This window comes from Artemia franciscana, chromosome 9 (genome assembly GCF_032884065.1).
Source record: "Artemia franciscana chromosome 9, ASM3288406v1, whole genome shotgun sequence".
NCBI classification, from domain to species: Eukaryota; Metazoa; Arthropoda; class Branchiopoda; order Anostraca; family Artemiidae; genus Artemia; species Artemia franciscana.
In genome coordinates this window covers 44,374,709-44,400,576 of record NC_088871.1, presented here as the reverse complement: position 1 = coordinate 44,400,576, position 25,868 = coordinate 44,374,709, and the positions used below count along the sequence as shown (strand labels likewise).

The window sequence follows — 25,868 nt, the reverse complement described above, 5'->3', positions numbered from 1 at the left end:
TAGGCCAGATGTATCTATATGAATATTTATGTATAATACGAAGAGACCGAGCTTCACTCAGTTCTTGGTACTTGGTTCACGGCAGGCTTTTATGTGGTTGATTCTCGGTTTCGCTTTTCTTCGAACCGTAGATTAATGTTGACCAAGCGCGCCGGCAGAAAATTTTTCAGGGGAGCTAGACGCCAAAACAGCAGTGGTGGTTGGGTGACAGTTTAGGTAGTTTAGGGCGCTAAACTACGACTTTTCCCCGAAGAGGACGAATTTACAATCAATTTAAAATTCTGTGAAGCTAAATGATTAAAAGTATCAACAACTATATTTTAGGCTTCTCAGTTGCAAAAGAAGTAATGCCAAACGGTGGCAGTACTGGATTCAACCAAGTTGATTCGCTTTATTTGTAATGAAATTAGGCTACGTTTCGTGATCTGTAATTGCGTATCAGCTATAATGAAGGGGGGTGAGTCATTGTTTAGGTGAGGGTAGGGTGGATTCCTACAAAAGTGTATTTTAATGGACAAACTGCTTACTCTTCCTAATGCTTCAGATAAATCTTGATAAAGGTAGGCAGAGTAAGAATTAATTAAAATGTTTCTCTATTCAGCTAAAATGTTACATTCCCAGGTCTAAAAGCACATAGGTGGAAAAGGCAAGGTGGAAATAGGTGGAAAAGGTCATCATCAGCCCCACTGTGAAATTACTTTGGGGTGGGAAATACTGCTAGAAACTTAGTTCTCAGCAATTTCTAAATGGTAATATTGTCTTTTTCTATTTATATGCAGTACTTCAATGTATTTAAACGTATTTGTGTAATGTATTTATCGACAAGAAAATCCTATTGTAGAGGTTGTGATGGCTTCAGTTATGTAGAAGATCAAAAGTCTCATAGAATTTCCATCCATACAAACAATAATACTCCTTTTCATCCAACTTAAATTCTTTAATAGTAATATTGATAAGGACTTTTCACCAAAATTATTCATAGCCAGTTTTTTGAAGTATATTCAAATTTTACCCAAAATTGAAATTGCAAATTTAAACGTAGGACGACACTGATGATCGTACAATTATTGAAAGCAATTAACCTGGCATTTAAGGGACTGGTACCTCAAATAATATCTTGTTTAGGCCTGGGTATGATTTGGAAAAAAATCAGAAGTTAAATTAAAAAAAAAAAAGTTTCAACTGAAAGCATGGAAAAGAACCTATTTGAACAGAATATTCTTTGTATGAAGGGGGCTGTCTGCTCCTTAGCTCCTTACTCTTTACTGTGAAGTTTGGCTTTTTAAGGTTTTTTAAAGCACTAAAAACTATGTGTTTAATGAACAAAGTGTTGAGAAGGGGGCAGTCCTCGTTATATACAGAGTAATTTATATTTATCTTAAGTTTTAAACTTGTGCCTTACTTTAGTTGACAACCTTTTCTATTTGTTTAATTATATTTCATGAAACTGTAAAGTTTTATGAATACAATACTTTTGGTAGCGCAGAAAAAAACTATCAATATTCCAATGATCTCTATTTGTATTTTGATGGATAATCAAACAGTTCGTGGTAAAGAACTGCAAGTAAGGGGCGACCAGGCTCAGTACTAACCGAAACTCTAAAAAACGGAATTTTATACCAATAGATATATCAAAAGAATTGGCTTATTATGCTGATTCCAAATACTTAAGTTTCATTAAGTTTAATCTTACCCATCAAAAGCTACGGGCCTGAGAAAAATTGTCTGATTTTCGAAAAAAGGAAGAAAGACCCTCTCCAATATATAGTTTTAATGAAAAACACGTCATCAGATTCAGCGTATCAAAGAACCCTATTGTAGAGGTTTCAAGCTCATATCTGCAAAAATGCTGAATTTTATAATTTTTGCCAAAAAGAAAGATCACGGATGCGTGCTTTATTTGTTTTTTTCTTCTAGGGGTGATCGTACCGACCCAGTGGACCTAGAATGTCGATAGAATGTTCATTCTAGTTCTAGTGCACTTTTTAAGTGACCAAAAAAATGGAGGACAACTAGACCCCCTGCCACGCCACTTTTTTCCCAAAATTGTCCGATCAAATTTTGAGATAGTTGAATTGACATTGTTGAATTGACTCATAATTGAAAGGCCCAATAACTATGTCTTTGGACATAAAAGGACCCCCTAAAGTCCCTGGAGAAAGGTTTTTAAGTTATAAAATTTGCCCATTGTTTTATTTTTTATTGGGAAGTATGCATATATATTTTTGGGTCGGAGGGTAGGACGAATTTTCTGCTGGGAGAATTTTCCATGGAGAGGGAAGTTTCCGGGGGGTGAACTTTTCAGGGGAAATTTTACACTGGGTGAATTTGCCAGAATTCCTATACGAAATTTCTTTGTATGTCTTGCTTTCTCTTTACCGAAAAAAATTTTATTCGTGGAGATGTTAAGTGTAAGTCTTGAGGGTAATCCGTGGAGATGGGGCCAGGTATCCTGGCCTTATTTATAAAAGATCAGAAATTAAACAAAAAACGAGTTTAAATTTTGTCCGAACTCTTTACAAACGACCCCTGAAACACGAGGGTCATTTAATTAGAACAATAAGTAACTTTTTTAAAGTGTCGAAAAACTGTACCGTGAAGAGCGAAGTGTTGAGGAGGGGACAATTCCCCTTATATGCATAATAATTTCTCTTCGTTTTAAGTTTATTATTGCTCCTTATTTTCAGTTGAATTTTTTTTTATATTTATTTCATGAAGCTTAGAGACTAACATTTTTCTAAAGGAAATGGAAAATGTATGTCAACTAAAGTAAAAGTATATAAAAACGAAAAAAAGTAAGTAATTGCAAAAAAATACGCAAAACAAAGCTTACTTACAAAAACTAAGATATAAACTCCCAGCATTCAGTTCTGTTGAGCAATGCTGAAGCGTTGGACGGATATTTTTTAACAATATCGATAGTTTTGAACTTGGTTATCAAACACCAAAATATTTAATGCCTTTAGACTAGTGTTTATAAAAAGTACTCATTATCAAGGTAGTTTGTTTAAAGTAAAACATTAAAACTAAGATTAAGAAAACCAGATAAAAATTTTTAACTCTATATTTTTAATTTAATTTTGAATACCAAAAACTAATATATTTGACACCTTTATACTTCATAACTATAAAAAATTAAATCTTTTTCAAAGTGACAACTAGATAAAAACAATCACTCATGGAAATAATGATATTAAAACACAAAAACTCTAGGGGGGGGGGGAATACAGAAATTCCCAGCATTCCGTTCACGGGAAACATTTCTGATTATAGTGGCTTCATATATCAGCTCATGGGTACTCTTGCAATGCATGCGAAAGTTGACGGCGTGTTTTTACCGAAATTGCCCCTTATTAAGTTGTTATTTGTATTTGTTAATTACTAATAAACAAATACAAATTTTGGATCATCACAAAAAGCTGATTCTTTGATTGAATGTTATCGATAGTCAGGCTCCTATACTTTCGTTATTGATAAGGATCGTTATTTACTTACCATTCATTGATATTAAGAATTTTATTTTTTTTTTTTTTTTTGCTGCTCCAACCAAATTATATAGAAAAATGTTTGTGGAAAACTCGAAATGGGCCATTCACCCCTAAATTAGAGCTTTTATTTTGGTCAAAATGTATTCACAGGCAGCCAACAATGGGGCAAAACACATTTTTTCCATGGTTTTTGCCTATTCTGCTCTCTTTCCTTTGGTTTTCTTATAATTGCTTTATAGTCCCAAATTTCCAGGAGGAGGCCATGTCCCCCCTGCCGGTGCCCTTGATGTGAACATTGTATTTCTCCGTCCTGTTTATCACGGTTGCCGCGACAGCCGCAGCTTAGTAAATAACGTTCCTGAAAGAATCATAATATTTAAAGGGTTTGTATTCTCCTGGGAAGCAACCTTGGAAGAACGAGCTTTGTTTGGTCCCTGGTTTTCGACACAGTGCAGGCTTGTATAATTATGATACTCGCTGTCGCTATATTAAATTTGTTATTCCAGTCCAGCTGCTCTGAAGTGAAAAATAATACGACTATTGCTGAGTGCAAAGAATGAACCACTTTTTCTAATTGGAATACCGCACGATGTTATGAAGTCATCATAGGTTTGACATGATCACCCTGAAAAAAAAAAATTTCCCCCGAAATAATTAAGTACCTATTTCTTTTTTTATGCCAGAAAATGCCAGTGTGCCAATTTTTAGAAAAAAATATCAAACTGTTTTCGAGAAAAAATATGCAGATATCTACGCTCAATTATTTTATGTTTGATTTATAAAAAAAAACTAATAGAGGTTTCCTTGAGCTTTCAATCTTCCTTCCACATAATATTGCACGTCCGACGTTCATTTTCAGATGGTAGCCGAACTTCCTAGTTATTTTGTCGTTTAACACGGAAAAATGTTACGTACAACTCAGTGTAATTATAGACAGGATTATGGAGGTCAACGCCAACAAATTCGAAAGTTATCCCTTGGGATTTGTGTATGGTCATAGGAAACATTGGTCGCTGTCGAAATTAATGTCGTTATTATGTCCATCCAATTTGACCCTCAAGGTGCCATTGCCAGATATTGACTTGTTTCTCACTTGGTTTGTCACCAAAAGGTGACTGATTATTAGTTTTATCACCACTAATCCCAATTGAAATAATTGAGGAGTTTATTGCATCAGAGTCCATTGAATTATTCTTCATTCTTATTTTTCGAACAAGAATAATTTTATGTTATGTTTCTCATTGTTATGCGAATAGTATATCCAATACTTGTACTTTTTACTAGTCTCTTTCTAATTTTTTTTTTCTTCTCAGCTTTTCTTTTCCCTCCTTTTTTCAACTTCCCTTTTCTCAACAAGTTTCTTCCCATCCTTCGGACAGTCTTTTTTCAGGAATGTATTGATTTTTCTATTTATTGATTCTCGTGACAAAGTTTTCCCTTGCCAATGTAAATATGCCTTTAAACTCTCTATTAGTTTAAATATTTTAGTTATCCGCTCCATCTTAGTGGTTCAGCACCGTCTTTTCAGAAACCCCCCATTGCATTTGAGCAACGGGTGCTACTAGACTCGCTCAAAATACCTCTTTTTTTCCTTCATCAAAATACATGTTTAGAAACCCTTGTTTTTAAAACAGTATTAGTAAACACCGTGAATCAAACATGATGCTTAAATTTGAATTTGTACTTTTAAATAGACATTAAAATTTATTATTTGTCACTTCAAATTCAATAACTTCAAATCAACTAAATTTGAATTCAAGTCAAACAAGTTTTGGTTTTGACTTGACATATGTTGATAGCTAGCCAGACATCTATTGAGCCTAAATTAAAGTATTTGTCCTTGTGTGGGGCGTAAGAAGGGAAAGGAACGGGGGTCAAAATATATTAAAAAAAAACATTTTCAGACCTATTCTCCTTTGAGAAATGCCATGAGTAGTATTTACTGTAGTATTCCTCGCCCGGATTACCTTAGATCTACATGTAGTGGCAAAAGGATTTATACTAGTGACAGTAGTTGTATTTCTGGAATTAAATCAAAAGAATCAAAGGGTTTTGAACCCAGATAAAAGGAAGGAGTAATTTTACTAGTGTTACTAGGAGTAATACTAGTGACAGTAGTTTTATTTCTGGATTTGAATCAAAAGAATCAAAGGGTTTTGAACCCAGATAAAAGGAAGGAGTAATTTTACTAGTGTTACTAGGAGTAATACTAGTGACAGTAGTTGTATTTCTGGATTTGAATCAAAAGAATCAAAGGGTTTTGAACCCAGATAAAAGGATTTCATCCTTTACTAGGAGTAATTTTACTAGTGTTACTAGGAGTAATACTAGTGACAGTAGTTGTATTTCTGGATTTGAATCAAAAGAATCAAAGGGTTTTGAACCCAGATAAAAGGATTTCATCCTTTACTAGGAGTAAGTTTACTAGTGTTACTAGGAGTAATACTAGTGACAGTAGTTTTATTTCTGGATTTGAATCAAAAGAATCAAAGGGTTTTGAACCCAGATAAAAGGATTTCATCCTTTACTAGGAGTAATTTTACTAGTGTTACTAGGAGTAATACTAGTGACAGTAGTTGTATTTCTGGATTTGAATCAAAAGAATCAAAGGGTTTTGAACCCAGATAAAAGGATTTCATCCTTTACTAGGAGTAATTTACTAGTGTTACTAGGAGTAATACTAGTGACAGTAGTTGTATTTCTGGATTTGAATCAAAAGAATCAAAGGGTTTTGAACCCAGATAAAAGGATTTCATCCTTTACTAGGAGTAATTTTACTAGTGTTACTAGGAGTAATACTAGTGACAGTAGTTGTATTTCTGGATTTGAATCAAAAGAATCAAAGGATTTTGAACCCAGATAAAAGAATTTTTATCTTAACTAGAGTAATAATACTAGTATTACAAGTAGTAATACTATGTGACAGTAGTTGCATTTCTAGATTTGAAGTAAAAGAATCAAAGGGTTTTGAACCCAGATAAAAGGATTTCATCCTTTACTAGGAGTAATTTTACTAGTGTTACTAGGAGTAATACTAGTGACAGTAGTTGTATTTCTGGATTTGAATCAAAAGAATCAAAGGGTTTTGAACCCAGATAAAAGGATTTCATCCTTTACTAGGAGTAATTTTACTAGTGTTACTAGGAGTAATACTAGTGACAGTAGTTGTATTTCTGGATTTGAATCAAAAGAATCAAAGGATTTTGAACCCAGATAAAAGAATTTTTATCCTTAACTAGGAGTAATAATACTAGTATTACAAGTAGTAATACTATGTGACAGTAGTTGCATTTCTAGATTTGAAGTAAAAGAATCAAAGGGTTTTGAACCTAGATAAAAGGATTTCATCCTTTACTAGGAGTAATTTTACTAGTGTTACTAGGAGTAATACTAGTAACAGTAGTTGTATTTCTGGATTTGAATCAAAAGAATCAAAGGATTTTGAACCCAGATAAAAGAATTTTTATCCTTAACTAGGAGTAATAATACTAGTATTACAAGTAGTAATACTATGTGACAGTAGTTGCATTTCTAGATTTGAAGTAAAAGAATCAAAGGGTTTTGAATCCAGATGAAATGATTTGTATCCTTTACTAGGAGTAATATTACTAGTTTTACAAGGAGTAAATATTACTGACAGTAGTTGTATTTCTGAATTTGAATTTTTAAAAAATCAAAGGGTTTTGAACCAGATCAAAGAGTTTTTATAATTTACTAGGAGTAATATTACTACCATTACAAGGTAATACTTGCGACAGTAATTGTATTTCCAGATTTGAATCAAAGGGTTTTGAACCCAGATAAAAGGATTTTTATCCTTTACTAGGAGTAATTTTACTAGTATTACTAGGAGTAATACTAGTGACAGTAATTGTATTTCTGGAATCAAAAGAATCAAAGGGTTTTTAATCCAGATAAAAAGACCTTTCCTAAAAGGATGGGGGTGGATTACGACTAAAATACTCTCAGACCAGCTATTTTTCCAATTTGTCAACAGATAAGAACCATGAGTAATTGCGATGAACTCGGCAAAAACGGTCGTTTTAGGCGTATTCAAAGTAGGAGTAAAAATGGCTGCACTAGTAGTAGCAGTTGTAAAGTTGGATTTGAATTAAATTAGCATATCCAAAACTAGTATTGGTGAAATCTCACTCTGAATGAAATCCTAATCTAGCCCCATTTCCTCTGTACTGAATTAAAATTATTATTTAGGTTTGAAAAATTTTCGAAAAAATCTTTCTGCTTTCAAAAATCCTCTTGGTGCTACCCAAATAAGCTTAGATTTTTAATTGAAATCTAAAATTTGGTTAAAAAAAAATAGCTTTCTTTTGAACTTTCAACATCTCCTCAGTAGTCTGCTCTGTCATCGGTACTAGTATTTTTGTGTCGTATTAAATGATTTTATTTAATTAAGACCATTTTAATTAAAAATATTTACTTAAACACATTTTAAGATTTCTGTTCTCTGTGCGAGTTTTAAACAATTTTATTTTTCTGTTATTTTTTGCTGAAAGTGATAATTTTGCGTCTATTCCATAGCTGATGTTGAGCTATATCCATTGAGACCATCTGAGATTAACTGTAATTAAGCTGAATTATACTTCCAAATTTTGGGTCTTTGTAGATAGAAAACCTGTTTAAAGTTATGAGAAACATGTGGAAATAGGGAAATTTTTCCTTTTTGAAGCAATTTTAGATCATTCTATGAGAAAAAGTCGAAGTTCTATCATAGTTCTGCTTCAGTAAATGGATTAATATCTAGCCAACACGTCCTATAGTATAGTAATCCTGTCATGCTACTATGCAGACACAGATGTCACAGCTGCGGAACTGCCACAAAACCGTGTGTTACACGAAGCTTAAAGTTTCGCTGAAATAGGTATAGTTGTCTATATAGTTTCTCTTGTGGAAAACTATAGGTAGTTAAAGCTGTATTCCGACGTTTAATTAATGTTTCACTCAACAATTTCTTGAAAATAATCTATATTTCTAGATTAAAAGTACATTAGAAATCGGTTGAATATTATTGAAAAAAGAAAAATTCTATTTTAAGCAAGTCTGTGTGACTCTCCAAGAAAAAATTTAAGCAGTAGCATAATCGGTCTCGGTGATTGGATAGATATAAAAATAATGAACCCTATGATAAGTATCTTGGCCTTTTAGTGCAGGTTAAAGGTGAGGCCTTGTTGAAAAATTACTTCTTTCACAGGGACTATAAATGCGCCAAAAGTTTCTTTTATCAGATGCCCATCTGTTTTCGTTCCAGATTTTGAATAGTGTGTCTTGAATATTCAACTTTCATAATTTTTTAGGTTATTCGTGTAGTCCATTTGGATAAACTTGATGCAACAAAATTTATGACGAAGCAAATTTTCTACTCTAGTAAAGATGGCACCAAAGTACCCATGTTTATTGTACATAAAAAGGTAATAATCTTTATTTCCTCTCTCTCTCTCACTCTCTCTCTCTCTCTTTCTCTCTCTCTCTCTCTCTCTCTCTCTCTCTCTCTCTCTCTCTCTCTCTCTCTCTCTCTCTCTCTCTCTCTCTCTCTCTCTCTCTCTCTCTCTCTCTCTCTCTCTCTCTCTCTCTCTCTCTCTCTCTCTCTCTCTCTCTCTCTCTCTCTCTCTCTCTCTCTCTCTCTTTCTCTTGTATCTTGTTTCTAGAATTTATCTCTTGCGGCATGAATCCATAACAAAGTTTCGTAATCAGCGATAATATTAGTGAAAAATTGGGAATGCTATAGCTCATTCCTTGCCAAAACTGGCCTGTGATCCACGTGGAAAAATATAAACTTGTAACTTAATTAGTGCAAAAAGGCTCATGAAAATGAAAAACTTGCTGATATATCCAACCCTTTCTCGTATTTGTCTTTAAGGAGATTTGATGCCATAAAATTATTTTACGAGTATTAACTACTCCAGGATATCTGAACTGACTGGGACTCCTTATATTATTTTCGTGAACATCTGGAACCGGTAAAAAAGAAGACCCTTAAGCATTTGGGCGACAAATCTTTTTGATACTTAGACATAAATAGAGCATTATAAAATTTCACCAGGCCAAAAATGGGTAATATCTTAAGCTCTTCACAGTTGGACATCACTGAAGAACGTTTATGTAAGCCCGTCAGCGCTCTAACCACTTTATTTTGAAGAATTCACAATGGATGTAGATGAACTACGAACGTAGAAGACCCTGCAGTAATGCAGTATACTAGCTGAGGAATAAAGAGAGGAATAAAGCAAGAAAGGAATAAGGTATCCTTAGGATATTATCCAACAATATATGTATAAGTTCTTTTTTTATCATTCCAATACTATGAGAGATCTTGGCAGAAATGTGACGGGCGTGATTCTTAAAGCTGAGGCACTCAGCTAGTACAACTCCTACAAACTTCACTGATTTCGCACGTATGATGATGTTTCCACTTGACTTTATCTGCTCGATCCAAGGATAATATTTGGGCCTCTACCATATATTACCAAGGAGCTTTTCTTGTGGTTTGAGTTCAGCATTTAAGTCTCATCCATTTTTCAATGTATAGCAAACCACTTTTCAAAGGAGGACAGAGTTCCTTTTCCGTCCTAGCAGCCATCGTATAATGGACATCATCTGCAAATCTCGGTAAAATTTCATTAAGTGAAGAAACTTCCCTAGCTGACAGACCACAGATTACCAGGCACTTTTCCAAATCGTCAATATTTAAATATATATATATATATATATATATATATTATATATAATATATATATATATATATATATATATATATATATATATATATATATGTATATATATATTTAAATATTGATGATTTGGAAAAGTGCCTGGTAATCTGTGGTCTGTCAGCTAGGTCTGTCATATATATATATATATATATATATATATATATATATATATATATATATATATATATATATTTTTTTTTTAAGATTTTTTTTCAGAAATTTTCAGTCTGAAAATTTCAGCGTGATTTTTACTCTGATTTTAGTAATAATTTGTTTTAAGTTTTAATACTGCTCCTTACTTTCAGTTGAAAAAACCTATTTTTTTCTGATTGTTTTTCAAATAATACTGGAAAATCTTTGATGAATCCCCCCCACACTCAGAAATTTTCCCCGGACAGTGCACTCCTTGCTGAAAATACCCTAACAATTTCTTGTGGATAATTCCCCTAAAAATTTCTTCTTGCCTTAATTTGAATAAAAGATTTTTTTATTTAATGTCTAATCATTTTTCAAATCATGCCAGAAATCACCCCCTCTGTGGAATATATATCTCGAAATATGCATACCCTCCCTGGTGACACTTTCCCCTGGAACATTCTCTCCGCGTGGAAAATTCAGCAGCTTTCTACAGCCCCTCTGTGGAATATATGCCCCGGAAAATGCCCCCCCCCCATGATGGGGAAATCCTCCTCAGACAATACCCTCCCTGGTGACAATTTCCCTTGGAACCTTCTCTCAGCGTGGAAAACTCATCAGCCTTAGAGAAGGTAAATCCTTGCAAATTCTTCCCGAAAAATGTCAGTTTGTTTTTCATTAACAAATACTATATTTAAACAATGCGCAAACTGTATAACTTATAGTTTATCCCTCAAGGGTCATATAGATAGGAGCTTAAAAGTCTACGGTACAATTCTCTCTTACGCTGATCTGATGGTGGCATTTTCCATAAGACCCCATGAGTTTTGGGTATGTTTCTCCCCTTTTTCAAAAATTAGGCAAATTTTCTCAGACCCGTAGCTTAAACTTAATTGGATAACACTAAATTTTATTAATTTTATATATTTGGAATTTTTCATAAAACGCCAAATCCCTTCATACACTTATTGTTATCAAAATCCTTTTTCTTTTCAGTTACTATTAGGCAGAGTCGCACCTTGCTTACAGCATGTTACCACTAACTGTCTGGTAATGTTATTCACTGCCAGATTTATAATTGACTGAGTGAACGCAAAATGGGTAAATAAACGAAAAAAAATGTGTGAGATTTTGTTTTTAAATCTCGAAGTTTTTTTTAAGGAAATTGTTTTATTTTATGTATTCTTCAAGTTCAATGTCTTTAGTTTTGCTCTTTTTTTCAGGATCTTAAATTGGATAGCTCCGCTCCTACACTTCTTTATGGATATGGTGGATTCAATATAAGCATGAAGCCAAGCTTCAGTGTTTTCCGTTTAGCATTCATACATGATTTTAATGGTGTATTTGCCTTGGCAAATATTCGTGGAGGGGGGTAAGCCCTTATATGTATATTTTTTCTACACTTTTGGTACTTTAACACCCGCTAGAAGAAGTTATTCAGTCTGTAGAAACTGTTGCATCTCTTCTTGAAAAAATGTGGCATCTTTTTTCAATTAGGATAACATCGATATGATTTTTCAATTCTTTTCACTTTCATGTAAACTGTATTTTCGCTTTCATGTATAACGGTAAGGGGGGTAGGGGTTGCAAATACCTACCAGGCCAGCCCTCCTTCATTGTTTCCTCAAGATATTTGGATTCTGGCCCTATTCGTTGGGTCTTTGCAAAATAAATATATATATATGTATATATATGTATATATATATATATATATATATATATATATATATATATATATATATAAAATAAATCTATATATATATAAAAATAAGTTGTCTGTCTGTGTGTCTGTCTGTGGATCAGGTGACGTCATGTTTCTGTGTTGACTGACGTCATGAAATTAGTTGTCGTCATTTTTGCTTTGACGGTGACGTCATTCAAGATATTTAGGACATATGTTCACGTAGAAATCTATTAATGTTTAAGTTTAAAATGACTGATGAACTTACAATGGCAAAAGCCGATGAAGATGCTCAAAGAGTCTATGCCAAAAAACTTGCTGCTGATAGAGAAAGTCAGAAAAGAAAGCGTGCCGAGGAACTACCAGAGCAACGCGAAAGCAGACTTGCTGCTAAAAGAGAAAGTGAAAAAAGAAGGCGTGCCGAGGAATCAAAAGAACAGCAAGGAAACAGGCTTGAGGCTGATAGAGAAAGAAAGAACAGAAAGCGTGCCGAGGAATCAAAAGAACAGCAAGGAAACAGGCTTGAGGCTGATAGAGAAAGAAAGAACAGAAAGCGTGCCGAGGAACTACCAGAGCAACGCGGAAGCAGACTTGCTGCTAAAAGAGAAAGTGAAAAAAAAAGGCGTGCCGAGGAATTACAAGAACAGCAAGAAATCAGGCTTGCTGCTGATAGAGAAAGTAAGAAAAGAAAGCGTGCCGAGGAATCACAAGAACAGCAAGAAATCAGGCTTGCTGCTGATAGAGAAAGTAAGAAAAGAAAGCGTGCCGAGGAATCAGAGCAACCTGAAAGTTATCGCCTGGCATTCAGGTACAACCCAGTCGATGATTATAGCTTGAGTAGATGTGTTCAAATCGGGACAATGTCTAAAATTTGTCCCTATTGCAAGGCATTGAAATTCAATGGTGAAACAATGGGAATGTGTTGCGCCTCAGGAAAAGTTAAACTTCCTCTATTGGCTGCACCACCAGAGCCATTGAAGACTTTCCTTACTGGAACTACGTCAGAATCTAAGCGTTTTTTGTCAAAAATCAGAAAATACAACTCATGTTTCCAAATGACGTCGTTTGGAGCCCAAATCGAAAATCCAGATCAATTTATGTCTACTTTCAAAGTAAAAGGGCAAATTTATCATAGAGCAGGGTCCCTTCTACCATTCTCAGGCGAGAATCATAAATTTTTACAGTTGTACTTCATCAGTGATAGAAATTCTGAATTGAATGCACGTTGCGAAATTCTCCCAACGTTGAAAGGACAATCGTTTCCCAATTGCAACATCTTTTCCACGAAAATAATAATTTAGTGCGTCTGTTCAAAACAGCCATCGATTTGATGCCTACTGATACGCATAAAATTGTTATTTCCGCTGACAAAACGCCTCCTGGCCAACATGTGCGTAGATACAATGCTCCAACTATCGACGAAGTGGCAATCGTTATGGTCGGTGATCAGTTTTTACCTCGAGATATTATTCTTCATAAGCGAAACGCCCAGTTGTTAAGAATTGCTGAAACTCATCGATGCTACGATGCCCTACAATATCCTATCATTTTTTGGGATGGAGCCGACGGCTATCACTTTAATATTAAATTGATGAATCCAGCCACTAACAAAGAAATGAATAAGAAATGCAGTGCAATGCATTATTATTCCTATAGACTAATGATTCGGCAGGATGAAGAAAATTATATTTTAAAATGCCGCGAATTGTTTCACCAATTCGTCGTTGATATGTATGCTAAAATTGAATCAGAACGTTTGCTATATATCCGCCTGAATCAGGCCAAGCTCCGCTCTGAACAATACATTCATTTGCGAGATGCAGTTATAAATGACGGTAATACCACAAACGTTGGAAGATTAACAATTTTACCTTCGTCATATGCTGGCAGTCCCCGTCATATGCATGAATATGCTCAAGATGCTATTGCGTATGTTCGTCTCTATGGTCGTCCAGATTTATTTATTACATTTACATGTAATCAATCTTGGGACGAGATACTGCAGCTTTTACTTCAAGGACAATCGGCGGTTCATAGGCATGACATTACGGCCCGTGTCTTCCGGCAAAAGTTGAAATCAGTGATAAACTACATTGTAAAACTTTAAGTGTTTGGGTCAGTGCGATGCTGGATGTACTCAGTGGAATGGCAAAAACGAGGTTTGCCACACGCACATATACTAATCTGGCTACATAAAAAAATTACTTCGAAAGAAATTGATGATGTGATTTCCGCTGAAATACCTGATAAAAATGTCGATAAGGGGTTACATGATATTATTGTAAAAAATATGATACATGGACCTTGCGGTGCACTGAACGAAAATTCACCATGCATGGCCAAAGGAAGGTGCACAAAGCAATATCCTCGACTTTTAGTATCAAACACAATTACTGGCAATGATGGTTACCCACAATATAGAAGAAGATCTACTGAAGATGGCGGTAAAACAGCAATAATAAAGAAGCGTAACGGTACCACCATCGAAGTAGATAACCAGTGGGTTGTTCCATATTCCCCATTATTATCAAAAACATTTAATGCACACATAAACGTTGAATACTGTAACTCCGTAAAGGCAATCAAATACATATGTAAATACGTCAACAAAGGCAGTGACATGGCAGTTTTTGGCTTGAAGCCCGAAATCAAAGATTTCGATGAAATCGTACAATATCAGGCTGGAAGATACATAAGCAGTAATGAAGCTGTTTGGCGAATTCTTTCATTTCCGATACATGAACGTAGTCCAGCTGTTGTTCACTTAGCGGTACATTTACAGAATGGTCAACGTGTTTATTTCACGGAAACCAACGTGCAACAAAGAGTCCTGAATCCACCGGATACAACATTAACAGCTTTTTTTTCGCTTTGCAAAAATGATTCTTTTGCAAAAAAAACTGCTGTATACTGAAGTGCCTTCGTATTACACGTGGAATACTAAAAATAAAGTATTTGAACGTCGAAAACAGGGTAAGTCAGTCGACGGCCAACCTACCATCTTCAAAGATACCACGATAGGAAGACTCTACACCGTTCACCCCAATCAACATGAATGCTTCTTTCTACGCCTGCTTTTGGTGAATGTACCCGGTCCGACATCCTTTGAGTATTTGAGGACTGTAAATGGTACTATACATGACACTTACCGTAGTGCATGGCAAGCTCTGAATTTATTGGAGAATGACCAACACTGGGATAACTGCATCAATGACGCGTGCGAAACGTCAACCCCAAGTCAAATTCGTGCATTGTTTGGCATCATTTTAACAACTTGCTCTCCATCAGCTCCTGCAGAGTTATGGGAAAAATATAAGTCAAAAATGTCCGAAGATATACTCCATCGAAAACAGTTAGAGACGTCAGATATGACTTTTGATTTTACATCAGAAATTTATAACTACACTTTAGTTGTTATAGAAGATTTGTGCGTACGTATGGCAAACAAACCTCTTCAGGATTTGGGAATGCCTTCACCTAACCGTATCGCTGCTGTTTCGACATGTGTAGAATTGGATCGTGAACAAAGTTACAGTACGAGTGATCTATTGTCGTATGTACGAAATAACATTTCCAAGTTAACGTCGGAACAAAAAGACATTTATGATACGATAATGCATTGTGTCGATAACAACGTTGGAGAAATTTTCTTTTTGGATGCGCCAGGAGGTACTGGTAAAACGTTTGTGATAAAACTGATTCTGGCATCAATTCGATCAAAAAATGATATAGCGTTGGCAATTGCGTCGTCCGGAATAGCCGCAACATTGCTGCCTGGTGGAAGAACTGCTCATTCCGCTTTGAAATTGCCTCTGAACTTGCATTCTACAGAAACTCCCACGTGCAATATTTCCAAATCATCTGGGATGGGTAAAGTATTGCAGCAATGCAAACTTATTATTTGGGATGAGTGCACAATGGCACACAAAAAATCGCTCGAGGCTCTGGATCAATGCTTGAAAGATTTGCGAGGGAAGTCGAAACCCTTTGGCAGCACATTAATATTGCTTGCGGGAGATTTCAGGCAAACATTACCTATAATACCTAGATCAACTCCTGCAGACGAAATGAATGCTTGCCTGAAAAATTCTAATTTATGGGCACACGTAAAAACATTAAAATTAACTACAAATATGCGTGTCCGATTGCAAAACGATGACTCTGGTCAAACATTTTCAGATCATTTGCTGGCAATGGGAAACGGAAAGCTCCCAGTAGACTCAATTTCAGGACGTATACAACTACCTGCTGATTTCTGTAATTTAGTGACGTCCAAAAATGAATTGATTGAAAAAGTATTTAAAAAAACCAATGGAAAACCTAATAGAGGCCACAATCTTGACAGGGCCTTTTGAGGGTGAGGCTGTTCTTATTCCTCGCATTCCCATGATTCCAACGGATCTGCCTTTTCAATTTAAAAGATTGTAATTCCCAATTCGATTAGCATTTGCAATCACCATTAACAAAGCTCAAGGTCAATCATTAGAAAAATGTGGTATAGATCTTAATACTGATTGTTTTTCCCATGGACAATTGTACGTTGCATGTTCGAGGGTCGGTAAACCTGACAATCTATTTATATGCAGCGACAATTGGACAGCGAAGAATGTTGTATATTCGCAAGTTTTACGCAGTTAATTTGTATTTTGGAACCAAATGAAGCGGTTAATTATCCATCTGAATTTTTAAATTCCATAGATCCTTCAGGGTTTCCACCACACGTGCTACAACTAAAAATAGGCGTACCAATAATACTTTTAAGAAATATCAACCCACCAAAGCTTTGCAATGGCACGCGACTTGCCGTAAAAAAACAATGGAAAACCTAATAGAGGCCACAATCTTGACAGGGCCTTATGAGGGTGAGGCTGTTCTTATTCCTCGCATTCCCATGTTTCCAACGGATCTGCTTTTTCAATTTAAAAGATTGCAATTCCCAATTCGATTAGCATTTGCAACCACCATCAACAAAGCTCAAGGGCAATCACTAGAAAAATGCGGTATAGATCTTAATACAGATTGCTTTACCAATGTACAATTGTATGTTGCATCTTTGAGGGTCGGTAAACCTGACAATCTATTTATACGCACAGACAATGGGACAGCGAAGACTGTTGTATATTCACAAGTTTTACGTAGTTAATTTGTATTGTATCTATCTATCTATCTATCTATATAAAAACGAGTTGTGTTTATGCATGTTTGTTTGTTTGTAAAAAGAGCGTTTGCATATGACGTCATTATTAGTACATACGGCTTTGTATATGGACAGACAATGGGAAAGCCAAGAATGTTGTATATTCGCAATTTTTACGTAGTTTGAAACACATATATAAATCTATCTATATTCACAGGTGGGACACAGGGACACAACTACAATGGCGCGTAACTAATATGGCGCGTAACGACTTACGCGCGCGGGGGGCTTGGGGGGCGCGAAGCGCCCCACCAACTAGGTGTTGGGGTGGCGCGAAGTGCCACCCCAACAGCTAGTATATATATATATATATATATATATATATATATATATATATATATATATATATATATATATATATATATATATATATATATATATATATATATATATATATATATATATTTCCCATCAAAAGAAACAGATGGAGCATAAGACAAAAAAGCAAAAAACACACCACAAAAGAATACACAAACACAAGAAAAATAAAGAAAAAATGGATATCTAACTACAAAAAACAAAACCTATTGCCTCAAAATAATTGCCCAAGGATGAGTAACAATATTAGAGTTATATCTGGCGATCTGGGCTATTATCGCTTCATTTGGGTCGATAACCTCATACCGACTTGTCACAATACGGTCACAATACAATACATGGTGGAAGCCGTAAGAGGTACTTCGCATTTTTATAATATGTAAACCGCAATTCATTCTTATCTTCCTTTTGGAATATCCTCCAAAAGGAACTTAAATACAGATAATGGGGTAGTGTCATTGCATTATACAGATGGGCCAAAATCCGCCGATCAAACTGACGCTTATAAACTACAACACGGCTATACGCTAAAGAGATCCGTTTCTGCAGATGACTCTGCAAAAGATGACGTGTTTCAAGCATAGACCGACCAATAGGGATCCCCAAATAAACTATGTGTTAGGCAAGCCGAACAGTAGCACCACCCAGCCTAATATCAACAGCAGACCCTTGTTTAGCATTAAACAACAACACATCTGATTTCTTTTCATTAAACTGAAGGCCTATTTTTCCATATTCTACTTGAAACTGGATAAAATTCTCCTCTAAACCGCGAAGTAGGCGGCTCAGATTAAGTACATCGTCTGCATAGCTTATTAACGATAGATAAATCCCTCTTAGAATGTATGTCAGATTTGACTTAGAATGCGGTTTAACGATTTTTTAACGGGAAGGACCAGGTTATTTGTCAGGTTTAGTGTTGTCGGTAGCTTAAGCCTAGCTTTTAAATTTTGATACATATTACATAAAGGGTTTAACATACTTGGGTTAACACCTGCTAGGCCCATATCTAATATAATCTGATCATGAATTAGTGAATCGAAGGCCCTTCCGAAATCATGCGCAGCGAGAGCTATGCTCTCACCGCTTTTCTCAGCATCTATCAAGGCTGAAACAAGAGCAGAAAGAGCGTGGCCACAACCTAGACTAGGCTGAAAACCGATTTGATGGTCAGGAACTGTGCATTTTGAACGCAGTTCATCAACAATAAGTGCCTCAAATAACTTACAAAAAATTGTAGCCACAGTTATAGGTCGGAATGACGAGCTCTGGCTAAGAGGCTTTCCCTTTTTAGGCACAGGTGTTAATATTCCTATTGAAAAAGAATCAGGCACTATACCCAGGTTAAAAATCATTTGAAAAAGCAGGGCAAAATGCTCAAAGAACAACTCGCTGCAAAACAGCAGGTGATGAATTGATATACTATCACAACTGCGCGATTTCTTTTTTTTTTGGTTTTCTAATAGCAGTACGGTTAGAACACCTCGTAATTATAACACCCGGACTGTTTTCTTATCGCTTACGTGAGAAGAAATCATCCAGTTTCACACCGAAACTTTTTTGATGCCTGATATCAGGAGCAGAAAATTCATTTCTATAATGCTGAACCCAATTATCTCGAGATGTTGAGGTCATTGTTACATGAGATCTTTCTTTAAACAATGAAGACCAAAGTTTATTTGGATGGGTAAGGATAGTCTGAGATGAAGAACGATTAATTGTACTACTGTGTAGTGGAAGTTCTTTTGCAAATTTACGTTTACTACGAATTCGAAGCTTATTCACCCAACCGTCTCGTGGACAGCCAGCCTCATACCAAACCAAAAGCCAAAATTTTGCCGAATTACACGCGTTTTGCAGATTAACATTTGCAGACCAGCCTGGTACTTAGGTACCAGGCCACACCCGTCTTGACGGTACAGCTGACTGTTCAGCGAGACGTAATGCGTGCACAAGCTCACTACAATAAATATTCAACCGAATTCGTGATTCCGCCGGATATATATATATATATATATATATATATATATATATATATATATATATATATATATATATATATATATATATATATATATATATATATATATATATATAACATATATATATAACATATATATATTATATATATATATATATATATATATATATTATATAATATATATAAGTATAAGATTTATAAAGGAAAATCTGAATTAATCCTTAAAAAAACTTCTAAAAAAGTATTTAAAATGGTGAAAGACATATGGCCACTTCACTTGAGACCCAAACGATAAACTGTACAAACACTGAAAAAAAATAACAATAAATAAACTAAAAAATGTTGATGCGGCCACATCAAACAAATCTGTATTCCAGGGGAGCTACCGGATTGACGTCTACCCCTAAAAAATATATGGGTGAGTTTTCTACCAAGCACAACAGAGAAGGCAAGAACCAAGTTGCTTGTTATTTCAAACAGGCTGAAGAAATGAGTTTGTGAATTCTTTGTTACTATTGGCCGTGGTTTGTTCTTTACTAGGTTAACGTGCCGTCGCAACTATAATTAGTATCATTTCTGCTTACTTTTCATAGACTTGTAGAGTCTAAAAACCTTTGCGTTTTTGTGCTGAATCAGGACAAGAACATGTCTGTAGCTTGCCATAGACTGTTTTATTTGGAACTGTTTTCTTCTAAAAATCCTTCCATGTAATAGTTGGATCAGAAAAAACGCAGGCTGAGTGTGATCTTGCCAAAGAAAAAAAAATAAGTGAAGCACACGAGATGATAATAAAATAACTTTAGAAAATGAATAGTAGGATGAATGATCATCCTTGCTTTTTCCCATTGGTCAAGGGGGTAACTCATTCGAAAAGAAGGGAAGGAGCCCCCCTTTCACTGATCGTGAAATAAAATGCTTGAAACTGCGCTATAAGATCCAGGAGCATTCACTTTTTGTGCACCACCATTGATAAATTAAATTCTGTATGCTATAGTCTGAATTATATGTGGAGTAGTAATGAATTTATTGATGAATTTAAAGAAAAATTATTTTCTTTGAATTTTGTATTGGAAATACAAATATTTGATAGTTTGTATATTCATTCCTTTGCTTTTTAGAGAATATGGAGAAGAGTGGCAAAACGCTGGGCGATTATTAAATCGACAGAATTGTATTGATGATTTTATCGCCGGAGCGGAATACCTTATAGATGCAAAATACACTTCAAGTAATAAGTTGGCCATAATGGGTGGGTCGCATGGAGGCATGCTAGTTGGTGCTTGCGTCAACCAAAGGCCAGAACTTTATGCTGCTGCAATACCTATGGTTGGGTAAGTCGATAGTAAAATTTAACAGTTTTGCCCGTGTCACACCATAGTTACGTCTGTTCTAAAGTCCATATAAGCCTAAAGTAATCTGAGATAGTTCCTTTTACTGATGATCGATTCGCCAGATATTTAAGTTTTTTTAATGCCTGAGCCGCGTCATAGTCAAATCTGTCGATCTATCGGAGTTTTTCTTGGTTCTAAGTCACATAATAGTTATCCCCGTTCATAAAAAAAAAAAAAAATTCTATGAATGGCTTGGAGTTTTTCTTGAAATTCAACGCTAAACTTGTATTTCAGAAGCAGAAAATCAAAATAAAAAGTAATCAGTTTGTAAAGATTGCTTCAAGACTAATTTATTCCCAACTTACCAATACTGGGTATTTGTATCAGTTCAGTTCATTTGGGTTTGTTAAAAAAAATTATAACAGTCATAACATACATAATCTCTCATCTCTACGCAAAAAATGCATGCTGAGTCCCATATCACCTCAAAAACAAATACGCAATATGATTCTCCCTCCACTTCGCGATTACAATCATGGCCCCTACCAACAAGAATATCCTTACAAGTCCCCACCTTTTTATCCAGGAGCAAACCACTCCAATCTCCACGCACACACAAAAAAAAATACTCAATAATGGCTAAAGTCACTTTTCTAGTTAGATTTTTTATTCAATTTAAACTAATTCAAAACAAGATAATTTTTTATTCTCTTTTTGAAAGAACTAAGGGATCTCCTACCTCTCAGTTCAAGTGGTAGGGTACTGTAAGCCTTAGTGCAGACGATGTCTGGCGAAAAATCCGACCTCACTGCTGGCGTATGTCGAATATATCGTTTTCCAGATCCCTGTTTTACAAGTAACTTTTTTTAAGCATCCATATTTTCCGTTTTAAAAACAAGTTTTCCCTCTAAAAAAAAATCAATTTTGTTAAGAGCCTGCAGTTATACCTTACACTAAAAGGATAAGATATTACTGGATTGACAAGTCTCAGATTTATCCATTTACCTACCGTGCCAGAATTGTGATATTGCTTAAATTTTTTTCTAAGAGAAGGATCTAAATTTGCTGAAAAAATAAGAATAACCAATGAAAATATGTTGCTCAAAACAAAGAATTGCTTAAAAATAGCTAATGTATCGTCTTTCGTTTGTATATTGACTGAAAAAAAAGAAATCCACAAAATAAGTTATTTAAAGAAAAGTAAGGGAAGTAAAGTAAAGAAAAGCAGAAAAAAAGTAAAGAAAAGTAGAGTTAGTCGTTGATTCTTACCCATGCCATATCTCACCAGCCAAATAATTAGATTTTTATTTTCACTGTCCTTGGTACTCTAACGATTATCTTCTTAGTTAAGAGTTTGCTTTTGAAGCGATTGAGAGCTAATAAGAGTAAACTAGAGTTAGCCTATAGAACCACATGGTAATATTTGCGAGCTGTCTAGCGAAGCCAGCTTCTCTTTTCATTGACATATGTGACTGGTATGAGTATATATTTCTTCCGCATATTCCTGATTTGACTAAATATGATAGCATTCAATTTGGTTTCAGTGAAAAGCATAGTTACCAACGTGCTTATCAAGATCATGTTCATATTTTGAAGGAAGCTAGTCAAAACTATTATAGTCTCTATTTTTGGGTTTGGAAAATTCTCAAAGCATTCGACAGCGTTTAGTATTCGCAAGTTTGGTTTGCTTTGCATCAACTTGGGATTAACGCTTTTGGGATTTTTGGTTTTGAAATTTTGGTACTAGCATTCTCACTTGCCCCTTAAGTTGGCTTGTGGAATTTTTTTCGGGGGGCATATTGTCTTACGTATGCTTTCGCCTTATATTCTTAACACCTGTACTACCAGCGTGCTGTCTGGGATTCGAAGTACCTGTTGGACAGGTTTTTCTGACTCATCATATTTTGCATCTCATAGCTGTTCTCAAATTGGCATGTCATATGGCTATTTCTTAATTTAGATAAATGTAAATATTTTGTGTTTAATAATGCTGTAGGATTAATCCCTTGGATTGAAGCCTTTTGCTTATTCTATAAGTAGATTCTTTTTACTGGTTAGATTTCACTGTTTGTAGACCACTTAGCTCTTCCCGGTGTCAGGTTCTTATGTTTGTGAAAGTGAACATTAAGCTAGTGTACTCATAGAAGACGAGCTTTATCTAGACCAGCGTTTTTCAACCTTTTTCATGACACGACCCCCTAGTATAAAAAAATATTTCGTGACCTTGACACTTTTTTGTCAAGTTAAAAATATGTAATCCATGCATAAATTTTACGCGTTTTCATTACAAGATTTGGATATAAATATATAATTAAGTATGTAAAACATGTAATCTTTAACCAAAGACGTGGCCAAATAACTAGCAAACAAATACAAACATGTTTGTATTGTTAGGGCTGAGACTCTGATTGCCATCTGTTGGTAACACCCGAAACTAATATCCTCTCCACAGCCCTTGTGAAAGGCACACAATTTTCAATTATTTTGTTACACTTCGAGACGATTCTCGCGAGAATGCACCGGGCTGGTCTATCAAAAAGGTGGTCAACCACAGGCACAATAGTTGAGCGCAAGACCGTGAAGCTAGTGGAATCGTATGGATGACCACAATAAATGGAAACGATTCGGAAGCTAAACTCTGGTGTTATGTACGGACTGTGTGTGGTTTGACGGTCTTTAAGGTGCTATGGAGTTGAAGTAACAGTGATTTGTGAGAGTGATACATGTGTCACAAAGTGATTTGTGAGAGCTTGTTCGTGACGTCTGCTGTTAAGTTAGAAAAGCGCGAATCAATGTTTTACGTATTTATGTGAGTTGTGTGTTATGCTTGAATTTTGATAAATTCCTGAAAGTATCACCATAACCATCAACGTCTAGCGGGCGTAGTGGCATAAAGAAATTTTTTTTACTGTTTTAAAAAGTATATTTGAGAGTAAGAGTCAAACTTTAGCTTAAAGAGCTGGGCGTTGAGGAGGAAATAGCCCCTTTCATATATGGAGTAATTTCTGTTCGTTTTAAGTTTTGATGTCGTTCCTCACTTTCAGGTAAGAAAAACTTTTTTTTTATTTATTTAATTTAATACGAATCGAGACTGACTTTTACCGGTATCTTGAATTTTGCTTTACCTAAAAGCGATCTTTCCGTAACAGTAAATTAGTTACTCTATATTCACCTAAAGGAATCATTCGCTCTTTCTTTTAATTAACTTCTCGTGTTTTTTTGTGTCTTTGATGATCTTGTGTTTTTTATGACTTGAGTCTTTCAATGATTTTGTCTTCCTTTTTGTTTACTCTGCTTGTGTAAAGTAGTGGACGGAAAAGAAACAATATTGTAACCAAAAGGTCGTAGCTTTACATCAGGATAATCAAGCCTCCTACTACCCATGGATACTACTCTATTAAAAATTTTGAAATTGTAGAAAAAATATTATTCTATTAAATATTAATGTTTCTGTTCAATTTTTCTTATCTTTTACGCCCTCTAAGCTAGACATATTAAGAGCTAAAGTTTTTAACTACAGTATTTACATGCGGATTCAGGAAAGAAAAGGCGTAGGGTGCTCGCCGAAACACATCCTACCTGTTGCCTATACTAAATTAATATGATATGGATTAGCTATACTCGGAAAGTAAATCAAGACCTAGTGGAAAATGTAAATAATTATTGATTTTTAGTGCCAAGTTTAAATTGTTAACAGCCTATAAATCTAATAAGGGTTATATCACAGCACTGATCTGATACCAACGACCTAATCTAATAAACCTAATATCAGGGCTGTAAAGCGATCCTGATCTACTCATTTAAAAAGTGAAATAGTTCTGGGAATAAATAGAACTATTGAAAATCTTGCAGAATCTGGGCCGGGATTAACATATCAGTCTGTCGTGGCACGTTGAGTTGGACAAATGAAGCATGGACAAATTTCAAATAATTTCCTTTTCAGTTTTTCAATTTGAGCTATATTTTTACTTGGCAGTCTTATAACCAGATTCGGTTTGCGTTGGATCTTCGCTAAAAATAAGTGCCGAAACTAAAAAAAAACAACATTACCACAAGTAAAGTCAGTTCCTTGAAAAGCTACCTAAGTTTAATAATTGTTCAAATTTCAGAATTATTGCTTATCTCTACTTTTCTGGATAGGGGAGGGGAAGTGTATTTTAACACAAACAGGCAGGAGTGTGTGTGACTCTGTCTTTGCTTTAAAGAAGCTCTTCTTTCAATTTTTTAGGCAAACGAAAATAAAGAAAAAATAAAATATTGGCATAGCATTATGAGGGAAAATTATAAGCAAAAGATAAGTAAATTGGTAGTGAAATAGCTACACACTAGGTCTTCTTATGGTGATTCACAAGTTTTCAAGCTATATTTGTTATTTTTCTGTTGTATATACTTTTTTTATGTTTTTTTTTGTTTCATCTTGTCAAAAGGTACGTCGGTTATATCATCTCGCATGTACAGATGAATTTTATGTAAAGATATGGTTTTTTCAGAGTAATGGACATGCTTCGTTTTCATAAGTTTACCATTGGATATGCGTGGTGTACCGATTATGGCACACCTGATGAAAAGGAGCATTTCAATAGCATTATCAAGTATTCTCCACTACATAACATTCGAAGGCCATCAAATGGGGCTCAGGTATATCATTTCTCTTTTGTTATTTCTGTGGTCTTGTTATTAAGGGTTGGATTTTTCTTTTCTTTTTTTGTAAAAACAACGCAATTCTTGCAATTAAAAATTGAAGACTTTTTAATTTTTAGCAATAGAAAAGGCCATTCCGACCTGAGTGTAGTTTACATATCCCATTTTTGCTTGTAATAATTGCCTGAAAAAAAAACATTTTTGTTTCAAGATTTAAAATATGATAACCATTTACACCTGGGTAGTATATTTAAGCATTGGGGCTGAGATTGCAAATTAAAGATTCTAATCAAGCAATCTGGAGACTATTAAAAATTACATGTGAAAACTAGTCCTATGTATTTATACGTCATATTAGCTCTCTCTCT

General features: G+C 34.9%; 1 protein-coding gene across 1 annotated transcript in view; it reads left to right on the top strand.

Annotated features, from left to right (window-relative positions):
• LOC136031460 (prolyl endopeptidase-like) overlaps positions 1–25,868 on the top strand; it is a gene marked incomplete in the record, with an annotated part of 140,705 nt that overhangs the window by 108,448 nt on the left and 6,389 nt on the right. Inside the window, 4 exon segments of the mRNA XM_065711075.1 lie at positions 8,801–8,914; positions 11,575–11,723; positions 20,647–20,859; positions 25,350–25,497. Coding sequence (XP_065567147.1) covers positions 8,801–8,914; positions 11,575–11,723; positions 20,647–20,859; positions 25,350–25,497 — 624 coding nt within the window.